Source organism: Vicugna pacos, chromosome 1, assembly GCF_048564905.1.
Source record: "Vicugna pacos chromosome 1, VicPac4, whole genome shotgun sequence".
In the NCBI taxonomy this organism is placed as follows: Eukaryota; Metazoa; Chordata; class Mammalia; order Artiodactyla; family Camelidae; genus Vicugna; species Vicugna pacos.
In genome coordinates, this window is record NC_132987.1 from 59145276 (window position 1) to 59164571 (window position 19296).

General features: G+C 36.2%; 1 protein-coding gene across 6 annotated transcripts in view; it reads right to left on the reverse strand.

The window, feature by feature from the left end:
• Positions 1-19296, reverse strand: part of FGF12 (fibroblast growth factor 12) — a 502610-nt gene that overhangs the window by 154891 nt on the left and 328423 nt on the right. For all 6 annotated transcript variants that reach the window (XM_006200956.4, XM_006200955.4, XM_006200954.4 and 3 more), the window contains one exon: positions 2891-2994. In XM_006200956.4, the coding sequence (XP_006201018.1) occupies positions 2891-2994 (104 nt within the window). The remainder of the gene's footprint in view (positions 1-2890; positions 2995-19296) is intronic.

The window sequence follows — 19296 nt, forward strand, 5'->3', positions numbered from 1 at the left end:
GTATACTTACGTATGTATGTTAAGAAAACTGTAAATGACTAAAGGACTAGAACTATAACCTGTATTTATAAACTAAGCAGAAGAATAAAGATAGAAGAGCAAAATGTTTCAATAATGAAAGAAAAGAAAAAAGAAAATAGAAGCAATAAAAAATACAAACAACAATGGTAAAAACAAATTGAGAAGCATCAACAATCTCAATGAAGGCTTATAGATTAAACTCACATTTAAAACAAAGATTTTCAGAATGCATCCTGAAACTTCAGCTCTATGCTACCTGTCACTCCATTTTTACTACTCTCTTCTTTTGTAAGGGTGGGAAGCGGATCAGAAGTAACAAAAGAATTAATTCTTAGCTAAAATATGAATTCTGATACCATTTGTGAATTTCTCTCGGAGTCTAAGATTGCTTCTTTAGGACCTCTGGGGCTTGCCCTCAGAGACATACCACGGGAACTCCCGCCCTCACCATAAATTCCAGGTATGGCCTTTATTCATGTGCTCAGCTACACTGTTTAACATGAAGTAGGCAACTGCTTTTCAAATAACTTCAAGCCTTTATGTGTCCTAAAAGCACCTCAGGAAAGCCTATGACAGCTTGTTCTGAATTCACCGCAAGGCTTCCAGCCATGCTCCTGCTCTCTTGCTGAGACATGCCACACAGACAAGCCGTAAGACAAGGATAATGAAGTCTTGATACCCAATTCTCTTTCAGGTCTGCCTCTCCCCAGTACTGCCCCCACCTTTAGTCCTATAATAAAATCTTCAGGTCTATGCTTACTGTTTAAAATTAAAACCCAGCATTTCCTAGTTGTTAGTCCTAGCCAGAAAGAGTGATTCTGAATAGGGATCCAGATGATCTAGGTCATTGATGCCAGGCTTATAATTAAGAAAAATTGTTCCAGTAGCCTCACAGTACCATACAGGGAAAAGCGTTGCAATTCGCGGTATGATGCAAATTTAAGCTAGAGGAAGACTGAAACTCTAGATACCCAAAGCAGGTAATGCAATAGGTGATTGTTGGCTTTACTAAGGCGTTAGCGCCTTTACAAAAAAGCGCCTACAGTACAATTCCCTAGTCAAGAGAGGCTCTTAAAACCTCTCCTATGAGCTCAAGCCCCCAGTATCTTAAGCCTAGTTCTGAGTAAGAAAGATAGAAAGACTGCATCTCTAAAAATGCTGACAGATAGGAAGTTCAGTTATGTCATGCTAAACACCCAGGCTCCTCTGCCAGAAACTTGGGGATTGTACCCAATATGAGTGACCCCATCCCTTTCAAACACACACACACACACACACTCACCCCAACACAACTGCCTCCTGCTACAATACTGTTAAACTCTGTGTTTTTCTTCTTCTCAGACCTTTGGAAATGAATTCTTATTCAAAAATTTGAACTGTGCTGTTTTTGTGGAATTATGACCTTTTAAATAAATATAAAAATGAATAATGAACTTATAAATATAGTCTACCTTTAGCTGTCTGATGACTGATTAAATTCTTAAATCAACACTATCCTAAGATCACCTAAATGTGTTAGCTTGTATTACATTGAAAAAAATGTTTTTTAAATTTTAACTAACTAGAATTAATCAAAACAATACCTGTTATCTTTCTTCTTCTTTTTTTAATTCTCACATTTAAAATACAGGCTCCCAATAACTGAATATTAAGAACTGTTTGAATTTTGACACATTAAGAATGAAAGCCCATTGTTTTGACCCAAAATGTATCCATATTTAAGTATTATTTTGAGTAGAACCATTGAAAAAATGTGTATGCACACATCTGGTATATAAATGCATATTCAGATATGAGTACGTTCAGGAGTAAAATACCAACTTTAAGAATTCTAATATGAATGACTGATGTATTACTAATAAGCAAGCAGTGTACCAGAGATTCATTTCATTGAATGTGGAAAAAGCTTAATAAAAGCTATTCAATAATTAATTGAGAATCTAGTAGGCATAAGTGAACTTCCTGAATAACCTTGTCTTGTTTACTGAGATCATAGAAAGGGTGGAAATCTGTAATTATGATTTTCAAGAATATTTCTTCATGAACTACGAAGAGGTAATCCCCTTAGGGCAGAAAAGGAATTTTATATACAAGATACAGTGCAGCTGCATTCTCTTAATGCACAAATTATTATCTTGAGAGTGAGACTGTTAACTACTTTAAAATACATAAGGGCTCATAATATAGCCACTGAAGCTGCCTAATTTTGTCAGTTTTAGATTTAAAAGAGATGTGAGACAACATGGGGTCCAACACGCTCATTTTAAAGGTCCAGACATTCAAAGAGAGGAGGTGACTTTCCCAAAAGAAAATTGTTGCTGAAATGCAAATAAAACTCAAATATCCCAGCCCCGATTCCTAAGTTCATTCTATCAACTCACATTGACTTTGAAGTGACCAGTTATCTGGGGAATCTGACATATTATGCACTACACAGTTTTATTAAATACAAACAAAAACACATCTATTCTGAAAGTTTTTTCACCGCAATAAGTCAGAGAAGACTCCCAGACAAATTCGAGAATTTAGCTTCTTAAACCATCCTTTGTGCTTTACGGAGAACTAGCAGGAGAAAGGAAAAGTGTCTTACCCACTGAATTAAACAGAAAGGTAAAATTCAAAAGACAGCTTATCCTTTAGACGTGGAGGTGAGACAAAGAGAATTTACACTGCACAGTCTCAGGTATTTCTCAACAAGGTATGATCTTTAACATTGTACATTATAAAATCCTCATAATAATCCTGACATACTGGGTCAGGAAATACAAAATGACTTCAACTTGTAATTTTCTTCTCTGAAAGAACGGTCGCTTCATTACCTCTCAACACCAGCTTCTGTGCACACACACACACACAGCCAGGTACTTACTGAGCTGTACAGATAGCCTTCACCGTTCATGGCCACATAGAGGCTGGCCTTCACCCCTTGGATGGCCACCACACGCAGGCCCACAGGAATTAGATTGAAGAGGGCTAGGCAAGAAAAAAGAAGACAGAGAGGAAAGGATCAACAACCTTTTGAATAAATCATCTTGCTTCTTAAGATGACTCTTCTGAGGATTAAAATCTATGAATTGAAAGTAGCAGAAAAAGAGAGAGACAGAGAAGAGCTCTAAGAGTGAGGAGAACTGGCTTCTCGTCTTTGCACCATAGTTACTTACCCATGTGACTTTCAGGTAAATCACATCAACGCATTTGCAATAAAGGGACTATATCATCAGGTCTCTGTGGCCCCCACATGGATCTGAGAGCCCAGGGCCTCTGCTCTACAAAACGAACATGCATTCACACAGTGTAAGATGACTTTTTTTTTAAAAAAACAAACAAATAATTTGAGCCAAAAAACTCTCAACCATAGAAAATGTGTTTGTAGTCATAAATAATAATAAAATATGATCTTTATAACATTCACTGTGGCTTGTTGTTTTCAGTCTTTTCCTTGTGGTCCTGAACACTGTCTTGAGCACACAAGTTGATTACAAAAACCACTGACTCGTTCCTAACCACACTAATGGCCAGAGAACAGTTCTCTTTATATTTCAATTTTTACATGCAAATGTAGATAGATAAACAGATGGATCAATGATTTATAGACAGCTTAAGCTCTAATGGACATATTTTATATCTTGGGAAATACATACATATATTTGTATATTTATGCACAAAACCATTAAAAATTAACTTCATAAATTTCACTCAATATCCCAAGATGAAATGTGAACACGCTTTAAGTATTTGGGTTGTCCATCACTGAAAACATACAACAGTCTATTTGTCTACTCAGAGAAGGTATTCAAATACCAGAAGATAAATAAGATTATTACAGTATTTGGTTTTAGTCATTTGATAGTTGTAAAGGATCAAGCTTTAGACCACAGGTTTAGTATAGCGTGATTCAATTCCTAGATGTTTGACATTGGACCCATCTCTTTGCCTCTTAGAACCTTTTTCTTCTTTTGTCATGAAAGTTGAGACTAGATCTTAGCAAATGCTTGAGAATTAATAGCCAGATCAATCTGAATGTATACTAGTTTTTGTCCCTTCTATGTTCTTACCACTGTCTTTATGCTACCGAAATAACTTAAGTAGTACAAGACCTTAAAGTCTAGTTGGGAAGAGAAAGCTAAGACATATGGAATAATCTGATACAGTGTATAATGCATTTCTATAATTAAACATAATATATGCATTCTATATATATTCCCTATGTTACAGGAGTTCAGGAAAATGGAAGATCTGTCTGGCCTGAAGTATTCAAAAAATGCATCATATGAGAAGAGGAGACCCAAGGTGACACTTAAAAAGAGGACAGAAATTAAGTAAGCTAAGATCAGAAACACTTCAGTGGGACAGGAAGCAATGTATGTGTACAGGAAGGAACTGGCAGATTGGAGGATTTGATACATAATGGGGAGAAATAGGAAAGAAAACCATGTAGATAAGTAGGGATAAATAACTGAGAGTCTGTCACTCTAATCTTAGAGATCTAGACTTTACCAAATGGGCAACAAGATGTGTGTCATACACGGATTCAAGCAGCAACACAGATTACAAAAAAGTGGGAGAGATATGCAGACAACATAGTTTCTAAACTCACCACTCAGAAGCTATGTGGCTTTGCACCATTCATGTAACCTCTCTGCTTTATTTTTCCTATCTATAAAATGAACATGATAATCCTAAACTGCACAGAATTGACAGAAGAATCAAATGTATTATCATGTTCTTAAAAGTGTTTCATAAACAGAGATATGTTCTCTCTCTCTAAGAGCTGTTTGTCATTAATATATGATTCTTCTGTTTTATAGGTAACATTACCATAGGGTCTGATACTTACATATCACCCCACTAATATCTATTGAGTTTATATTAAGAAAATTGCTTCATAATTTAAAATTAATACTTTATCTTTGTGCAACACAAGATAATGTTGATAAGTTCATCATTGCATTTGACCCTCAACCACAAAAATTATGCAGAATTTAGGACAGAATGATCATCCTAGTATTTTGAGCACAAACAGGTTCAGAGAGGTAACCCAGGTGGAAATGCAACTGAACAAAGATTTTTTCTGGCTCTCTAATGTGGTTATCTATCCAAAATATCCCATTTCCTCCTCTGTCCCTTTTAAGTTTAATTTCACCTAATATCCATCCTCACCTTCTTGGAAAGTAATAGACACTTTGTCTACGTTCCCCTACATATCCTGTAACCAACTGTGGCTATGGACTCAATACTGGCCAGTGAGATGCAGGCAGAAAGGTCTTTGTACTCGTGAAGACCCCTCCCTTAAAAACAACTTATAGTTGTCCTTTGCCCTCTTACCCTTTGCCTTATTGCTGTTTAGATGGGGATGGGGGTGGGGTGTCCAGATCACCTCAGGCCATGAAAACAAGAGCCACTCTTGAGGGAGTGGTGGCAGGCAAGGACTTGGGTCCCCGAGGACTTCGTAGAGCAATGGCAGCAGTCCAACTTTCAATTACCCAGGTCTAGCTTTTATGTGAGAAAAATAAGTTCTTGTTATTTTGGCCTCTGCCACACAGAGCCAGCCTGAATACTAACTGATAGAGATTGTTAATGAAAGCAGAATTAACCAACTGTAAGGTACAAACTACATGTAAGGTACTTAGATGTTGCAAAATAAATGCAACCACTGGAAGATATCAAGTTCAATGATGGTTCTTATGAGAAAGAGAAATGAAATCCCAAATTGTGCATAACATCTTTCGATAGTAAAGATTTCCCAGGACAAATGCTAAGAACATTGGTTCATTTAGCTAAAATAGGAGTCTAAAAAAAGCAACTATAAAGCTTTTCCTATCTGAGGGGAGTGAGAAAACTACTAAAGTTAGGTAGGGACAAAAACAAGAAACCTGTGTGAAAGTTTTATATGAACCATAAGGTGATAATGGCTTTTAGATGGTATGCTTTGGGAGACTTAGCAAGTCTATTTTTAAGAAAAAAATCAGTAAACAATTTGCAACGAGAGTCTTTAGTGGTAAAAGCTAAAAGCTGTTCCCTTTGGGAGGGTCTGAATCTGCCCCTACAATCTTAAAAACTGGCAAATGACTTACCCTTATGTATAATTTATCTCCAGCATAGCACACTGGCTCTAGCTCACACGAGCCTTTTCTTACTCAGTGAGATTCCTCCTGAATCTCCAGTTTTCCTCTCCATCCTCAAAGCCACTGTCCCAATTCATAGTAAGTGGGTCACGCCATTCTTCCAGGTCCCAAGCACCTATTCCTGCCATTTCCCTGCTTTAGTCCCCTGCATAATTGCTCTAGTGAATACTCATTGTCTACAAGATGGATCCAAAGTATTTACTCTGACCCTCAACACTCTTTATAACCTAGATCGAAGCCACGCTACCAGTTTATCACCTGTCATTCATCCCATTCATCATAAGCAGCTTCACAGAGTTTTCTGCCATTTCCTAGGTTCCCCCCTTGATTTCCACTAGGCTGGGGTTTTTTTTTCTTTCTTTCTTTTGTCTTCTCTTTTTGGGAAGCCTGTCTTTTCTATTTAACCACATCATAAGTCCTACTCTAACCCTTCAGAGATAGTTGTTTCCTTTTCCATAGTTGTTTATTTCATGGATATATCTCTGTTTAACGGCATTTGGAACAGAGTACTATAGTTATTTGTTTACACACCTGTCTCCATCCTTAAAATGCAAGACTCTTGAGTGTCTCTGCAATGTCTCCAGTGCTATGTACATATCTTATATTTAATAAATGTTATTGATTATAAGCGTCATGAAAAGACATGACCCAAAAAATTATTCCTAGAATCTTAGGTTTTCTTATTAGAATAAAAGTGTTTTTAAGATAAAAAAGAAATTAAAAACTTAAAGCATCTCAGCCAAATATTCAAGGTTATATATATAAAAATAGACACAGCATACATTTCTGCTACATGGCACTACTCACATTAATATACTTACTTACTGCTTCTAGTAATTTGATCTTCCTCTTCCTACCTTTTAACCTTGTGTTTTTGCTTTCTACACAGTCTCTGCTGGGAATGTCATTCCCCACATCTTCATACTGAATCCCCTGCTGTGCTTGAAATGATACACCAAAGATCAAGCGCTTCTCTCTCACTTCTCAGCTGTCCTGGCCCTAGATCCAGACTATATTTAATCACAATTTTTAATTTTCTTCCTTAAAAATGTATTTTGTTTCCCAACCACAACTAGTTCATAAGCTTTCCAAAGTAAGGATCACGTCTAAATCACACTTGCATAATATGGGAAAAGGGAGTGAATGGGGGAGGAAGAGAGAAAGAGACAGAAACACAGAGAGAAAGAGAAAAGGAGACAGATAATAAATAAGCAGGGTAATATCTATTCTGCTTCTATTAAAGATCCCAGTAAACATTCATTGACTAAAGACAAATAAGAACACAAACATCTAATGTGACATTTGAGCATTTCAATCTCATCCTTCCCAAATAGTGTCTCATACTAAACTTTATGTAAATCTGACTCTTATATTTTGAAAAATGAAACAATGAAGTGGAAATGGTTATTTTAAAAAAGATAATAAAGGGAAAGTGTAGTTTATTGAACAAATGGTGTTAGGAAAACTGGATATCCACATCTAAAAGGATGAAATTGGACCCTTATTATGTATCACACACAAAAGTCAATTCAAAATGGATTATAGATCTAAACATAACACCTGAAACTGTAAAAGTGCTGGAAGAAAACATAGGGGAAAAGCTTCGTGACATTGATTTTGGCAGTGATTTCTTGAGTATGACACCAGAAGCTCAGGCAACAAAAGCAAAAATAGACAGGTGGGACTACATCAAACTTAAAAGCTTTGGCACAGCAAAGGAAGCAATCAACAGAATGAAAAGGCAACCTAAGGAATGGGAGAAAATATCTGCAAACCATGCATCTGATAAAGAGTTAATATCCTAAATACTTAAGTAGAACTCAATAGCAAAAAAAAAAAAAAAAAGCAGAAATATCCATGGGCTAAAGACTTGACTAAGACATTTCTCCAAAGATTATATACAAACAATGAATAGGCACATGGAAAATGCTCAACATCACTAATTATCAGGGAAATACAAATCAAAACCACGAGATTATCACCAGTTAGAATGACTATTATCCAAAAAAAAAAAAAAAAAAGAAAAAAAGACAAATAGAATATAGCAAGTGTTAATGAGGATATGGAGAAATTGGAAACTTTGTGCACTGTTGGTAGGAATGTAAAATGGTGCGGCTATTATGAAAAGAGTATGGAAATCTTCAAAAAATTAGATCTAGAACCACTACATGATCTAGTAATTCCATTCCTGGGATATAGCCAAAAGAACTGAAGTCAGGATCTGGGGGCTATGTCTGCCCTCCTATGTTCACTGCAGCATCATTCACAATCACCAAAACATGGAAACAACTTAAGTGTCCGTGGATGGATGAGTGGATAAAGAAAATGTGATATAAACATATAATGGAATATTAATTAGCATTAAAAGGAAAGGAATCCTGTCATATGCAACAACGTAGATAAACCTGGAGGCCACCATACTAAGTGAAATATGCCACTCCTGGAAAAACAAATATTGCAGTATCCCAATGATATGAAGCATCTAAAATAATCAAATTCATGGAAGTGGAGAGCAGAAAGGCAGCTATCAGAAACTAAAGGGAGGGAGAAATGGGTAGTTGTTGCTCAATGGTTATAAAGTTTCACCTAGGCAAGACGAATAAGTTCTAGAAATTTGCTATACAACACAGTACCTAGAGTTACCAATACTATACTATGCACTTAAAAAATTTGTTAAGAGAGTAGATCTCATGTTAAGTGTTCTTACAAGAAAAAAAAAAAAGCAGGGGGACATGAGAAAGGTTTTGGAATTAATGGCTATGTTTATAACCTTGATTGTAGTGATGGTTTCATAAGTGTATGCATATGTCAAAACTTATCAGATTGTATATATTAAATAATCAGGGATCTTTTGGTGTATCAATTATACTTCAATAAAGCTGTTTTTAAATAGAGAAGGTAATGGTTAAAAAAGGAACTAGTAGACGAACTGCATTGATACATCCAAGTCTCCACTTCTCCCTGTATCTATGTGCTCTGCCATATAAATGTGCAATGCTCTGGAAGGACATTCTGCCCTATCCCTTACAACTGTGCTCAGCCATGTGACTTCTATTGGCCAATAGGCTGTTAGCAGACACAAGCAGATTCGAGAAAGGGCTCGTGTAGGCCAGTTTGTGCATTTCCCCTCTGCCACTACATTGAGAGGAACATGCACAGACCAACCCACTGGTCCCAGGTAAAGGATGGAAGATGACTAGAGCATAACAGAGCTGCCTCAGGAGTCCATGTCTTAAAATTTATTATGTACTTAACAAAAAGACATACATCAGTTATCATAGGTACAGTTCTAGTCAAAGGTTTAATTCTCATAAAAACAGATAAAGTAGGCACTGTCAGGGCCACTGATGAGGATTATGAGGTACAGAGGGTTTAAGCTCCTCAGTGGAAGATTCAGATGTCAAACTCAGGTAGTCTGGATCTGGAGAGTCCAAAATTTAATCACATGAGCGACTACTTCTTACTCCCTCTTGATATAAGGAAAATAGCACTTCTAGATTAACCAGTGGATAGTTGACCCCCAGATCTGTAACCCAGACAAGATCAGACCTCAAACACCGGAGACATCAACATTACTCCCGCACGCAAGTGAGGCTATGTGATTGTTGGATACACAGCATTATTGTAGTAACGTATAAATGAGTAGCAAAAGTTATTCACTGGGGGAGCTGGGTGGTGGCATTTGAAATGCCCTGAAATCTTATTACCAAAAAATTCTCAAATTTGATAACCATCCTCAACATGTACATAAAATGAGCAGTTAAAAGTTATGAAGCTAAACTTCTGTAAGTTAAAAATAATAATAAAGGATCGATTTTGATTAATCATGCTATAGGAAAAGATTGAATTATTTTTCTACAAGTAACATAAAAGTGTTCTATGAAAAGATGATCAAAGATTATATATACAAAATAATGGAAAATAAATGTACAGACTTGTACCCATCAAATAACTAATTAAAGTATTTTATTATTTCCTCGGACTTTATCTCTTTTGTGATAGGTTTCAGCTCTTTAAAATGTAATCTTTTGTGATTAATTTTCTCACCTTACTCATTTTTGTACCTAAATTTCATTTCACTATACTATATTTACTTATTTTTTCAAATGGGGGCCCCAAAATATGTAAGTTTTAAGACCTACAAAACTTAAATCAGTGTCAGGTTGAAGTTTAAGTGGAAGTAGAGAATGAAAGAAAAGTAACTCATGAGAAAGGAAAAACTAAAGAGATTATATTCCTTGAATGTCTACTTTATTTTCAGGCATCTGAGAAAAGGCTAGCTATTTTGACATGCAGAATGTTGCTTAAAGAAAAAAACTAAATACTTGACTATCTGACTTTATTTCAAGATACAAGGAGTTCTAATTGGGGGCAGGGCAGGGGAACAAAGTAAATAAATAAAAGGAATGAACAGTGCCATCCAAAACTTTGGGGTGAGATTCCACAATCTTAGTTATTAGCTAACTCTCACATAGTTCCTCATAAATATCTCTGTGATGTCCTTGATTCAAATGTCATTTATTCTTTCCATAAATATTTGTTGAGCATTTAGTATAGGCCCCATGCTGTACTTAGACTAGGAAAATAGTGACACATCCAACAGATGTGGTCCCTGGGGAATACACCTTCATCCATGAGTCTCTCTGAGGCTCTCACTCTTCTGTGGGCAAGTTGAAGGCACAGGAAACTTTTATTATTACCCTCAATGCCTAGCACAGCCTCTTGGTCTTAGAAGCCACTATTCAATATTTGCCAAATAGATAAATGAATCAGTAGTGGTTCCTCTTTAAGTCTGCTTATTCATAGCTTTTCTAGATCATATTTCGATAATTAATCAAGTAAGAAAAAAATCACAGATAATATTTACCACACATAGAATATATTCAAATATGGAAACTAAAAGGAAACCCAGAAAGCCCATGTGATTCGAAGTTTGAGAGGGTAGAGCATAGGGTGCATGGGGCTGGTGTGTGTGTGTGTGTGTGTGGTGTGTGTGTGTGTGCATCTGTGTGTGTATGTGTGTGTGTCTGTGTGTGTGTGTGTGTGTGTGTGTGTGTGTGTAGGGTGATGAAGGTTTTGGAGAAAATGAAGAGGAAGGGGAGAGTCTGGGGAATCTTTTACAACCAAGATACCAGACATCTTGTACAATTAAATTGGACTGGAAAAAAGAACTGTGTAAGAGTGCTATGTCCCTTTTTATTTTAATTTTGGGGACAGCTCTGTGAGCTAGGTCTTGTTCTTTTCATTTCCTATTGAAATATAGTTGATATAAAATATTACATAAGTTATAGGCATATAACATAGTGATTCAAAATTTTTAACAATTATATTCTTTTTATACTTACTACAAAATACTGGCTATATTCTCTATGTTGTACAATACATCCTTGTAGTTTATTTATTTTGCACATAAAAGTTTGTGCCTCTTAATCTCCTACTCCTATCTTGCCCCTCCCCCTATCCTCTCCCCACTGGTAACCACCAGTTTGTTCTATCTGTAACTACAGTCTGTTTCTTTTTTGTTATAGTCTCTAGTTTGTTTTATTTTTTAGATGCCACATATAAGTAAAATATAATCTTTATCTTTCTCTGTCTGCTAAGTGAAATAAAAGTGCTATGTTCTTATTCAACTTGATTTCGACCTATTATCCACACAAGTTATCCCAGTGGCAAAAAAGTACAAGCAATCCAAAACACATCAGAAAGCATTTAATGTGACAATCAGTGAAGATGCAAAGAAGAAGAGGAAGCGAAATAGGGAGATAGGGAGGGAGGGAGGGGAGGAGGGAAGGAGGGAAGGAGAGAGGAGACAAAAGTTCATTACAAACTCTTCTTTACAGCAGGTAAAGCCAGTATCCTCTCAAGTAACTTCTAAGGACAGATTCTTATTGCTTGTAATAATGAACAGATATAAAAGGGTACATTTGTATTTTGAAACTCTGGGTTGATCTGCAAAATAGGCAATGAAAAGAAACGTATTTTATGACCCGCTAAAACCCCAAATAAATTTATAATGCAATATACTAAGATAGAATAGAGAAACTTGGGTTTATAATCTGTGCACTCTCAATAAGATTGTCTCAAAAATTCAAACCATTTCCCACACTTCAAAACGTTCTCAATAAAGATGCTTTGTTCAAATGTGAATAACACCCCATTCAACAAAATCTTAACCTAAAATTAAGTTGGTACTGGGTTATTTTCCCCTTGAATCCTATAGTTTCTCGCAATAACATTTGTAATTGCAAAGTTTATGATAATTTTTGTAGGTCATTCAATTGTTTTTTTTATTAGTCATGAAATTAGTATTTATTCCTAGCAATTATTTATCCTTTAATAAGGTCAGTTCTTCCCCCTCCCCATTTTCAACAGGAAAATGTTATTATTGAATAATCAGCAAACTAGGAGATAGTCTCAGCTCTTAAATCCTCCAACACAAAAGCAGTTATAAATTATGGTATGACACGGTATTCAGTCAGGCAAATTAATTGTTCCCTCATCCTAATTCCACAGCATTCCGTACACAGCACTTATCACGTTGCTTTTTCATATTTCATGTGTTTGCCTGAGCCTCCCTGAAAACTAGGAATTCTTCCAGAGTATGAAATATGTTCATTTGTTTGTTCTTATCCAGAGTGCATTGCACAGGAGAAGCTAAAGCAATTGTGGTCACTGAATTTAACTTTCTAAAACAGCATTTCTTACAAAAATTAAGGGAAAAGTGACTGTCTCTACTTCTTTAGCTTGAAGTCCTGAAATGAGGACTAAGCTTTAGTCCAGGGGACAAAGCTCTAGGTCATGAGCCCTAATTCTAACATTTGACAGCTTTGTGACCTTGGTGATTCTAAGTAATGTAACCTCTGGGAGCCTTAGTGTCTGCTCTAAATGTTTTACTAACTTACTATGCAGATCAATTAAGATACTAATCTTTTAAAAAAACTTGCTAAACTATAAAAGTAAAACACAAAGTATTATTGGTGCTGGTGGTATTGTTATTAAACCTCTAAATCTAGAGCTTTCATAATGGGGGTAGGGGGTGATGCCTTGGTCATCCTTATCTCATATTTTAACTTAAACTTCTTAAAATATTATGGGTGAAAAAAATGTATTTCATTTTACATAGTTAAGATCCAGTAAGCAAAAATGACTATATATTTTTTAAATGAAACAATAAAAGTAATGTAAAAATCAACATACTTTAGTCTATGTTGATTAAGTGCTTTCAGTCTGATGCCTTATTTTATAAACAATTGGTCCAAAAATTCAACTGTCTGATTTATTTTCCCCCCTGAATTTATTGACTTAGGGGACTGAGTAGTGGTTTGGAGCTTAGAGCCTTAAAATTCTCCTTCCAAGCATTGGCTGATAGCAAACATTGTCAATTTTTAATATAGTGGAAATGAGCAACATGATGACCCCTTTCTTTGGCAAGAGCTACCAGAAATATTTGCCTTGGCTCTGGCAGAAATCCTGCCATGGGCTTTTAATCCTGATATTCCTAGGTTACTTCAAAGATGTTCAAAAACTTGCATGATTAACAAGTCAATTCAATGTGATTCTTTTTTTTCCCCATAAGATGAAAAATGAAGCATATCACTATTGATAATGAAAGCAAATGCCTGTCATCACTCATTCACTGCAGCCTATTTGTCTTACACGGAAGACTTGTCTCACAGTCCATTTGAAGAATTCAGTGAGCAGCACAGGTGTCAATCCAGACCAATCGGCAAACACATCCTCCCCAAAATCTCTGCATGTTTTAAGGTTTCAAATTTGTATCTTCTGCAAATTTTCCATCAAACACTCGGTTGCCAAAATTGACACTATGGCCTATTAGGTTTATTCATGATTCACCACCTGTCTTCCAGGCACTGCAGTGGTGTCAAAGACAGGCATGAGACCTGCCATCATGATGACGGAAGTCTTCAGTGGAAAAAAAATACATGCTCCACACCTGTACTCTGCCTCCAGCTTTACATATGAGGGCACTGAATTCACCTCAGAAATGTGGTTTTGCCAGGGTCATGAAGTCAGCCAAAGAAGAGCCAGCATCTGTACTTAGGTGCTGCTGGCTGTAAGCCTATAAAATATTGGTGCTCTTAAGACATAAAAGAGAACTTCTAGTAACCACAGTCTAAATAGTTGTAAAAAAAAATGGAACTATAATAAATAAATTTGGGAGCCTTAAAAGAATTTTTTCAGCCAAGCCAAAATGCCCCACCCAGAAAATACACAACCTTTAGTTCTCAGTTAAAATTACACACAGACAACGCAAGTCAACTTGAGATGGTTTAGATATGTCAACCAAAGCTTTGCACTTCATTATTATTAATCACCAAAACAGGAAAGCACTTTTGAAAATCTATGCACATAATACTAATGAGCAATTATGTTTAAATAGTGGAAAGCCAGTGAAAAAGCCACAAAGGGAACATTCATGATTTCACTCAATTTAGGCTGACACTGTAACTCAAATGTTATTTTACTGATCCTGATTTAAAAAAAAAATATATATATATATAATGTGTGTGTGTGTGTGTGTGTGTTTATATATATATATATATATATATATATATATATATATATATATATATATATATATTTGCTTCATTCCAAAAATATTAAATGGATCTACAGGAATAAATCTGGTAAAATTTTTTAATAATGGAGGAGAAAAAATTTGAAAAATAAGATGATGATTTTGGCATTGCTGTTCTTTACCTTAAAATCTGTTTCAGCCCACCACTATGATAGTCCCATCACATTTAACCGATTACTCTATCGCAATGCTCAGTAACTTTCATTGATCCCCGATGCCCTAAAATATAAATTTTAAATTCTCCTATGTGTCAGTTAAGGCACTCTTAAACATGGTCCTGTCTGACACCTCCACTTAACCTCTTTGCTTCATATAAGTTGGTCAGCTCATTTTTCCCCAACACAGCAGGAACTTTCTCCACTAGGTGAGTTTGTGCCTCCTTATCTGAAATGCAGTTCTCCTAATCTTAGCTTACATATTTTGTTCCTATTTTTCAAAATTCAAGTTTAAAATCCACTCTCTCTGAGCATTAAGGCTTTTGGGAATCTCTCCCAGCTCTGAAATCTGGTGATATTTCTAATCCCTTGGCAGTACTAGTGCTACCTTGCATTATTAAATTGTTTTATGTAAATGTTCAACCTCCTCTACTATCGTGGGAGCAGCTAGAAAGCAGGAATTGTATTGGAGTCATCTTTGTAACCAGTAACTAGAACCCCATTGGTCCTCCACATGTTGGAGTTAATAAAGATGAAGCATGCACCTGGGAGGCATCCAGGAAACTCCAGGCATTTTGTTGTAGCTGCCTGAAGCTATGTCTTTAGAAGGCGTTTGAAACTTGAACACAGTAAATGTTGTGAGAATTTACTGATACCTGTCGTAGACCCAGGAGAGACCATCTTCATCTTGAGGACCTCCTTATTTTAAAATATAGTGGAATATTCCATAAAAGGACAGCAATGATTTGCACTGTACTTTAAAACAAATACCATATTGTGTAACTCTGTCTCAAAGATTTCTGCTGCATACTACAACCTTCTGAGGAGTTATTTTTCTTTTAAATTCTGATGTGCTGGCCACATCCATACTCACTGAATAGAAGTCTTCAGGATTGAACCTAGGCACCAATATTTTTTAAAACTCCTCAGATGATTCCAACATGCAGCACTGTTCAAAAGCAATTTCATGGGTGGACCTAGAGACTGTCATTCTAAGTGAAGTAAGCCAGAAGAGGAAAGAAAAATACCATATGATATCACTTATATGTGGAACCTGGAAAGAAAAAAAAGAAGAAAAGGAAAAAGAGGAGTAATGAACTCATCTACAAAACAGAAACAGACTCGCAGACATAGGAAACAATCCTATGGTTACTGGGGGAAGGGGGTGGGAAGGGATGCATTTGGGAGCTTGAGATTTGCAAGTGATAACCACTATATATAGAAATAGATAAAAATAAATTTCTTCTGTATAGCAAAGGGAACTATATTCAATATCTTGTAATAACCTTTAATGAAAAAGAATATAAAACAAATATATGTATATATATGCACGACTGGGACATTATGCTGTACACCAGAAACTGACACATTGTAACTGACTGTACTTTAATAAAAAAAAGGGGGAGGAATTTTTTTAAAAGACAATTTCAAATTCAATAGGTCTGAAGTGGTTCTAACAAGCTCCCTGGTGACGACATTGCATATTAAATCTTCCTAGCCAGTAGGCCAAAGACAGGTGTGGGCAGCATTGGCATCTCCTTCAGCTTATCGGAAAGGCAGAATCCAGGCCCCATTCAAGACCAACTGAATCAAAATTTGCAGTTATAACAAGATCCCCAGATGATCATTGTGCATTTAAGGTCTGAGAGAAGTACTGTTCCAGAGAGTGGTTCTCAAGTGCAGTCCTGTGAACTTGTTAGACATACACTCGGGCCTTCCTCCAGACCTCCAAAATCACAAACTCTGGGGTTAGGGCCCCCACAACAGTAGTTTAACAAGCCCTCCAGGTGATTCTGATGCAGAGTAAAGTAAAAGAAGCAATGTTCTAGAAGAAATCACTGCTCTTGTATTTGACTGAACTTTGGAATCATCTGTGTGATTTTAAAGGAATACTGATGCTGGGTTCCATCCTCAGAGATTCTGATTTTATTGATCTGCATCTCAAGTTTTTTTGAAAGGTATCCAGGTGATTCTGTTGTGCAAACATTTTGGAGCCATTGTTCTAGAGAACTTGGATGTAAGTGGGAGGTGGACTGTCTTCCTTTGCATCTTAGTAGGGCTTTCCCTGCTCAGATTATCAGAGTCATCCAAGGACTGAGGACAGACCACAGAACCACATTCATTCCAACCCCCTCAGAGGGAAATTCCAGGTGCAGTGGAGTTTAACCCTATCTAAATTGGACTTCGATCAAATTCTCCCAAAGATGGGGAGGTTGGGTCTAGGACCTAGATAAGCACTGAAACTTCAGATGAGGTTCCAAAAAGGCTGTTACAGGCTCCTCAGAGCTCTGCTCAAATTTTCCCTGAAGTTACTCTTGCTCAAATTTCAGACAGCAGAGATTTCTCTCCTCTTTAGACTTTCCAAAGCAATTCCTTCCAAGAGGGTAAATTATATACTTGAAGTCTTTACCTATAATTCCCATTTTGCAGATGAGAAACTATGGTTTCAAAGCCAATTGCCCAAGTTTATGCAGCTAGTAAGTGGAGAAATGTATACTAATATCCATTAATATCCTTAATTGTCTGTCTCTAAAATCCTGTGGACTATTCCCACCACCACACTGCTTCCCCAAGGATCAGGACTGATCCCTGGTACAGACTAAAACAACAACAAAAACGATCCCTCTGCCAATACCTAAGTAAGAGGAAGCAAGGAGAAGCTTTCTTTAGGACATTTTTAAAAATTCAATTATAATACTATGGAGTAGGCTTAGTAATGCTGTACAGACATATTTTGACAAGGGTATGTGCTCTACATTCTGTCTCAGTGTCAGGGAAAGCAGACGTACGCAGTGCAACCTCACTGGATGCTGGCTGGATGCCTACTCAGTATCACTCCAGCTAGGCTACTGCATAATACATGGAAACACATACACACACAGCCTACACGCCTCAAACTTCCTAAGTCAGATATATGAAAAAAAACCCAGATTATTTATAATCTTTGAAGTTATTGTATAACAGCTTACTATTTCCAGAAAAGTTGTAATTTATAGTTAATATACATCAAACATACTGAAGAAAACAATCCTTTCAGATTCAATGTTTAGCCTGCAAATCACCATAATATTTTATAAGTCATAATCCCTTCATAATACTTCTATTAAAGTGTTGTGAGAAGAATGTACTGGTATGGTTTAAGGGAATGTTTCTGATGCACTAAGAAATATTAACGAGGAAAGAGAAATTGGGTAGTCAGCATAGAATGGTAAAAGCAGTAACTCTGGAACTAAATTCACTGAGTTCAAATCTCGGGTCTGCCATTTAATAACTGCATGACCATGGGCTAATTAGTCAAACTGCCTATGCCTCAATTTACTCGTCTTCAAATTACACTACCTGCTTTATAGGACTGCTATAACCCTTAAGTAAATAAAATTTTCATATCTGTACTAGACACTTTAGAAAGTACTCAGTTAATATTACCTATTATTATCTAATACGGCCCAAACTCATACATTAAGAAATAATGCTTGGCACATAGGTTACCATTTTATTTTGAAAATCCCTCATTGAAAGTACATAGTTCTTCTTTTATACTTCACAGTAGTATGCTCTGGGAAATACTGGTCCACATGAAAATAAAGTTTAGCCCTTATTTAGTAGGTGGCTACAGACAATGCTTCATCAAACCAGCCACATTTAACAAATCCCAATTCCATTAATGAAAATCTTCCCATTAATTCAAATCTGTTAGGTCTGAGAATGCAGGCAAATCTGAATAATCTCTCAAGCAATATCTTATTCATAGGAAGGAACAAAGATACGGATATAACAGAACTGAATTTTTTTTACTCTATCTTGAGCAAATCAACTCACTTCTCAGAGCCTCGGAATCAGGTAATTTCGGGAAGATTTTAACAATCTCTAATTCATCACAACTCTAATACCCTTTTCCACTACTTCAAGAACCCCCTGGCTCCTCTTTTTTCTTGCCTTTAAAGCCCTGAGTATATATTTTCTTTTTCCTAAAACACAAGTTTAAATTTAGCTGCTGGTCCTAGTCGAATAGTAAAAGCAACGGCTCCCTCCCTTCTGGGTAAATGTACCATTTACATACTTTCAGGAACTGATACCTCTGTAATTATTACTATGAATATATATTCACATAACACTTTGAAGATATACTTAAAACTGTGCAAGAGTGGTGTCTTCTTTTACTATTATTGCTATAGAGTTCACTTTTCCAGACTAAGCATACTCAATTTTCTTCTTATTTTCATAATGGAAAATGACTTCCTTACCCATCCTTTGAAGTCTCTTAAAATGCTGTCATTCTCAAAAGAAAAACAAACAAACAAAGAAACAGGATTTAATTTGCATTAATCCTTCAAACTAGGTGTTATCTGACAAAATCATATCCACTTTTTATGAGGTGGTTCTGAGAACTCACTTT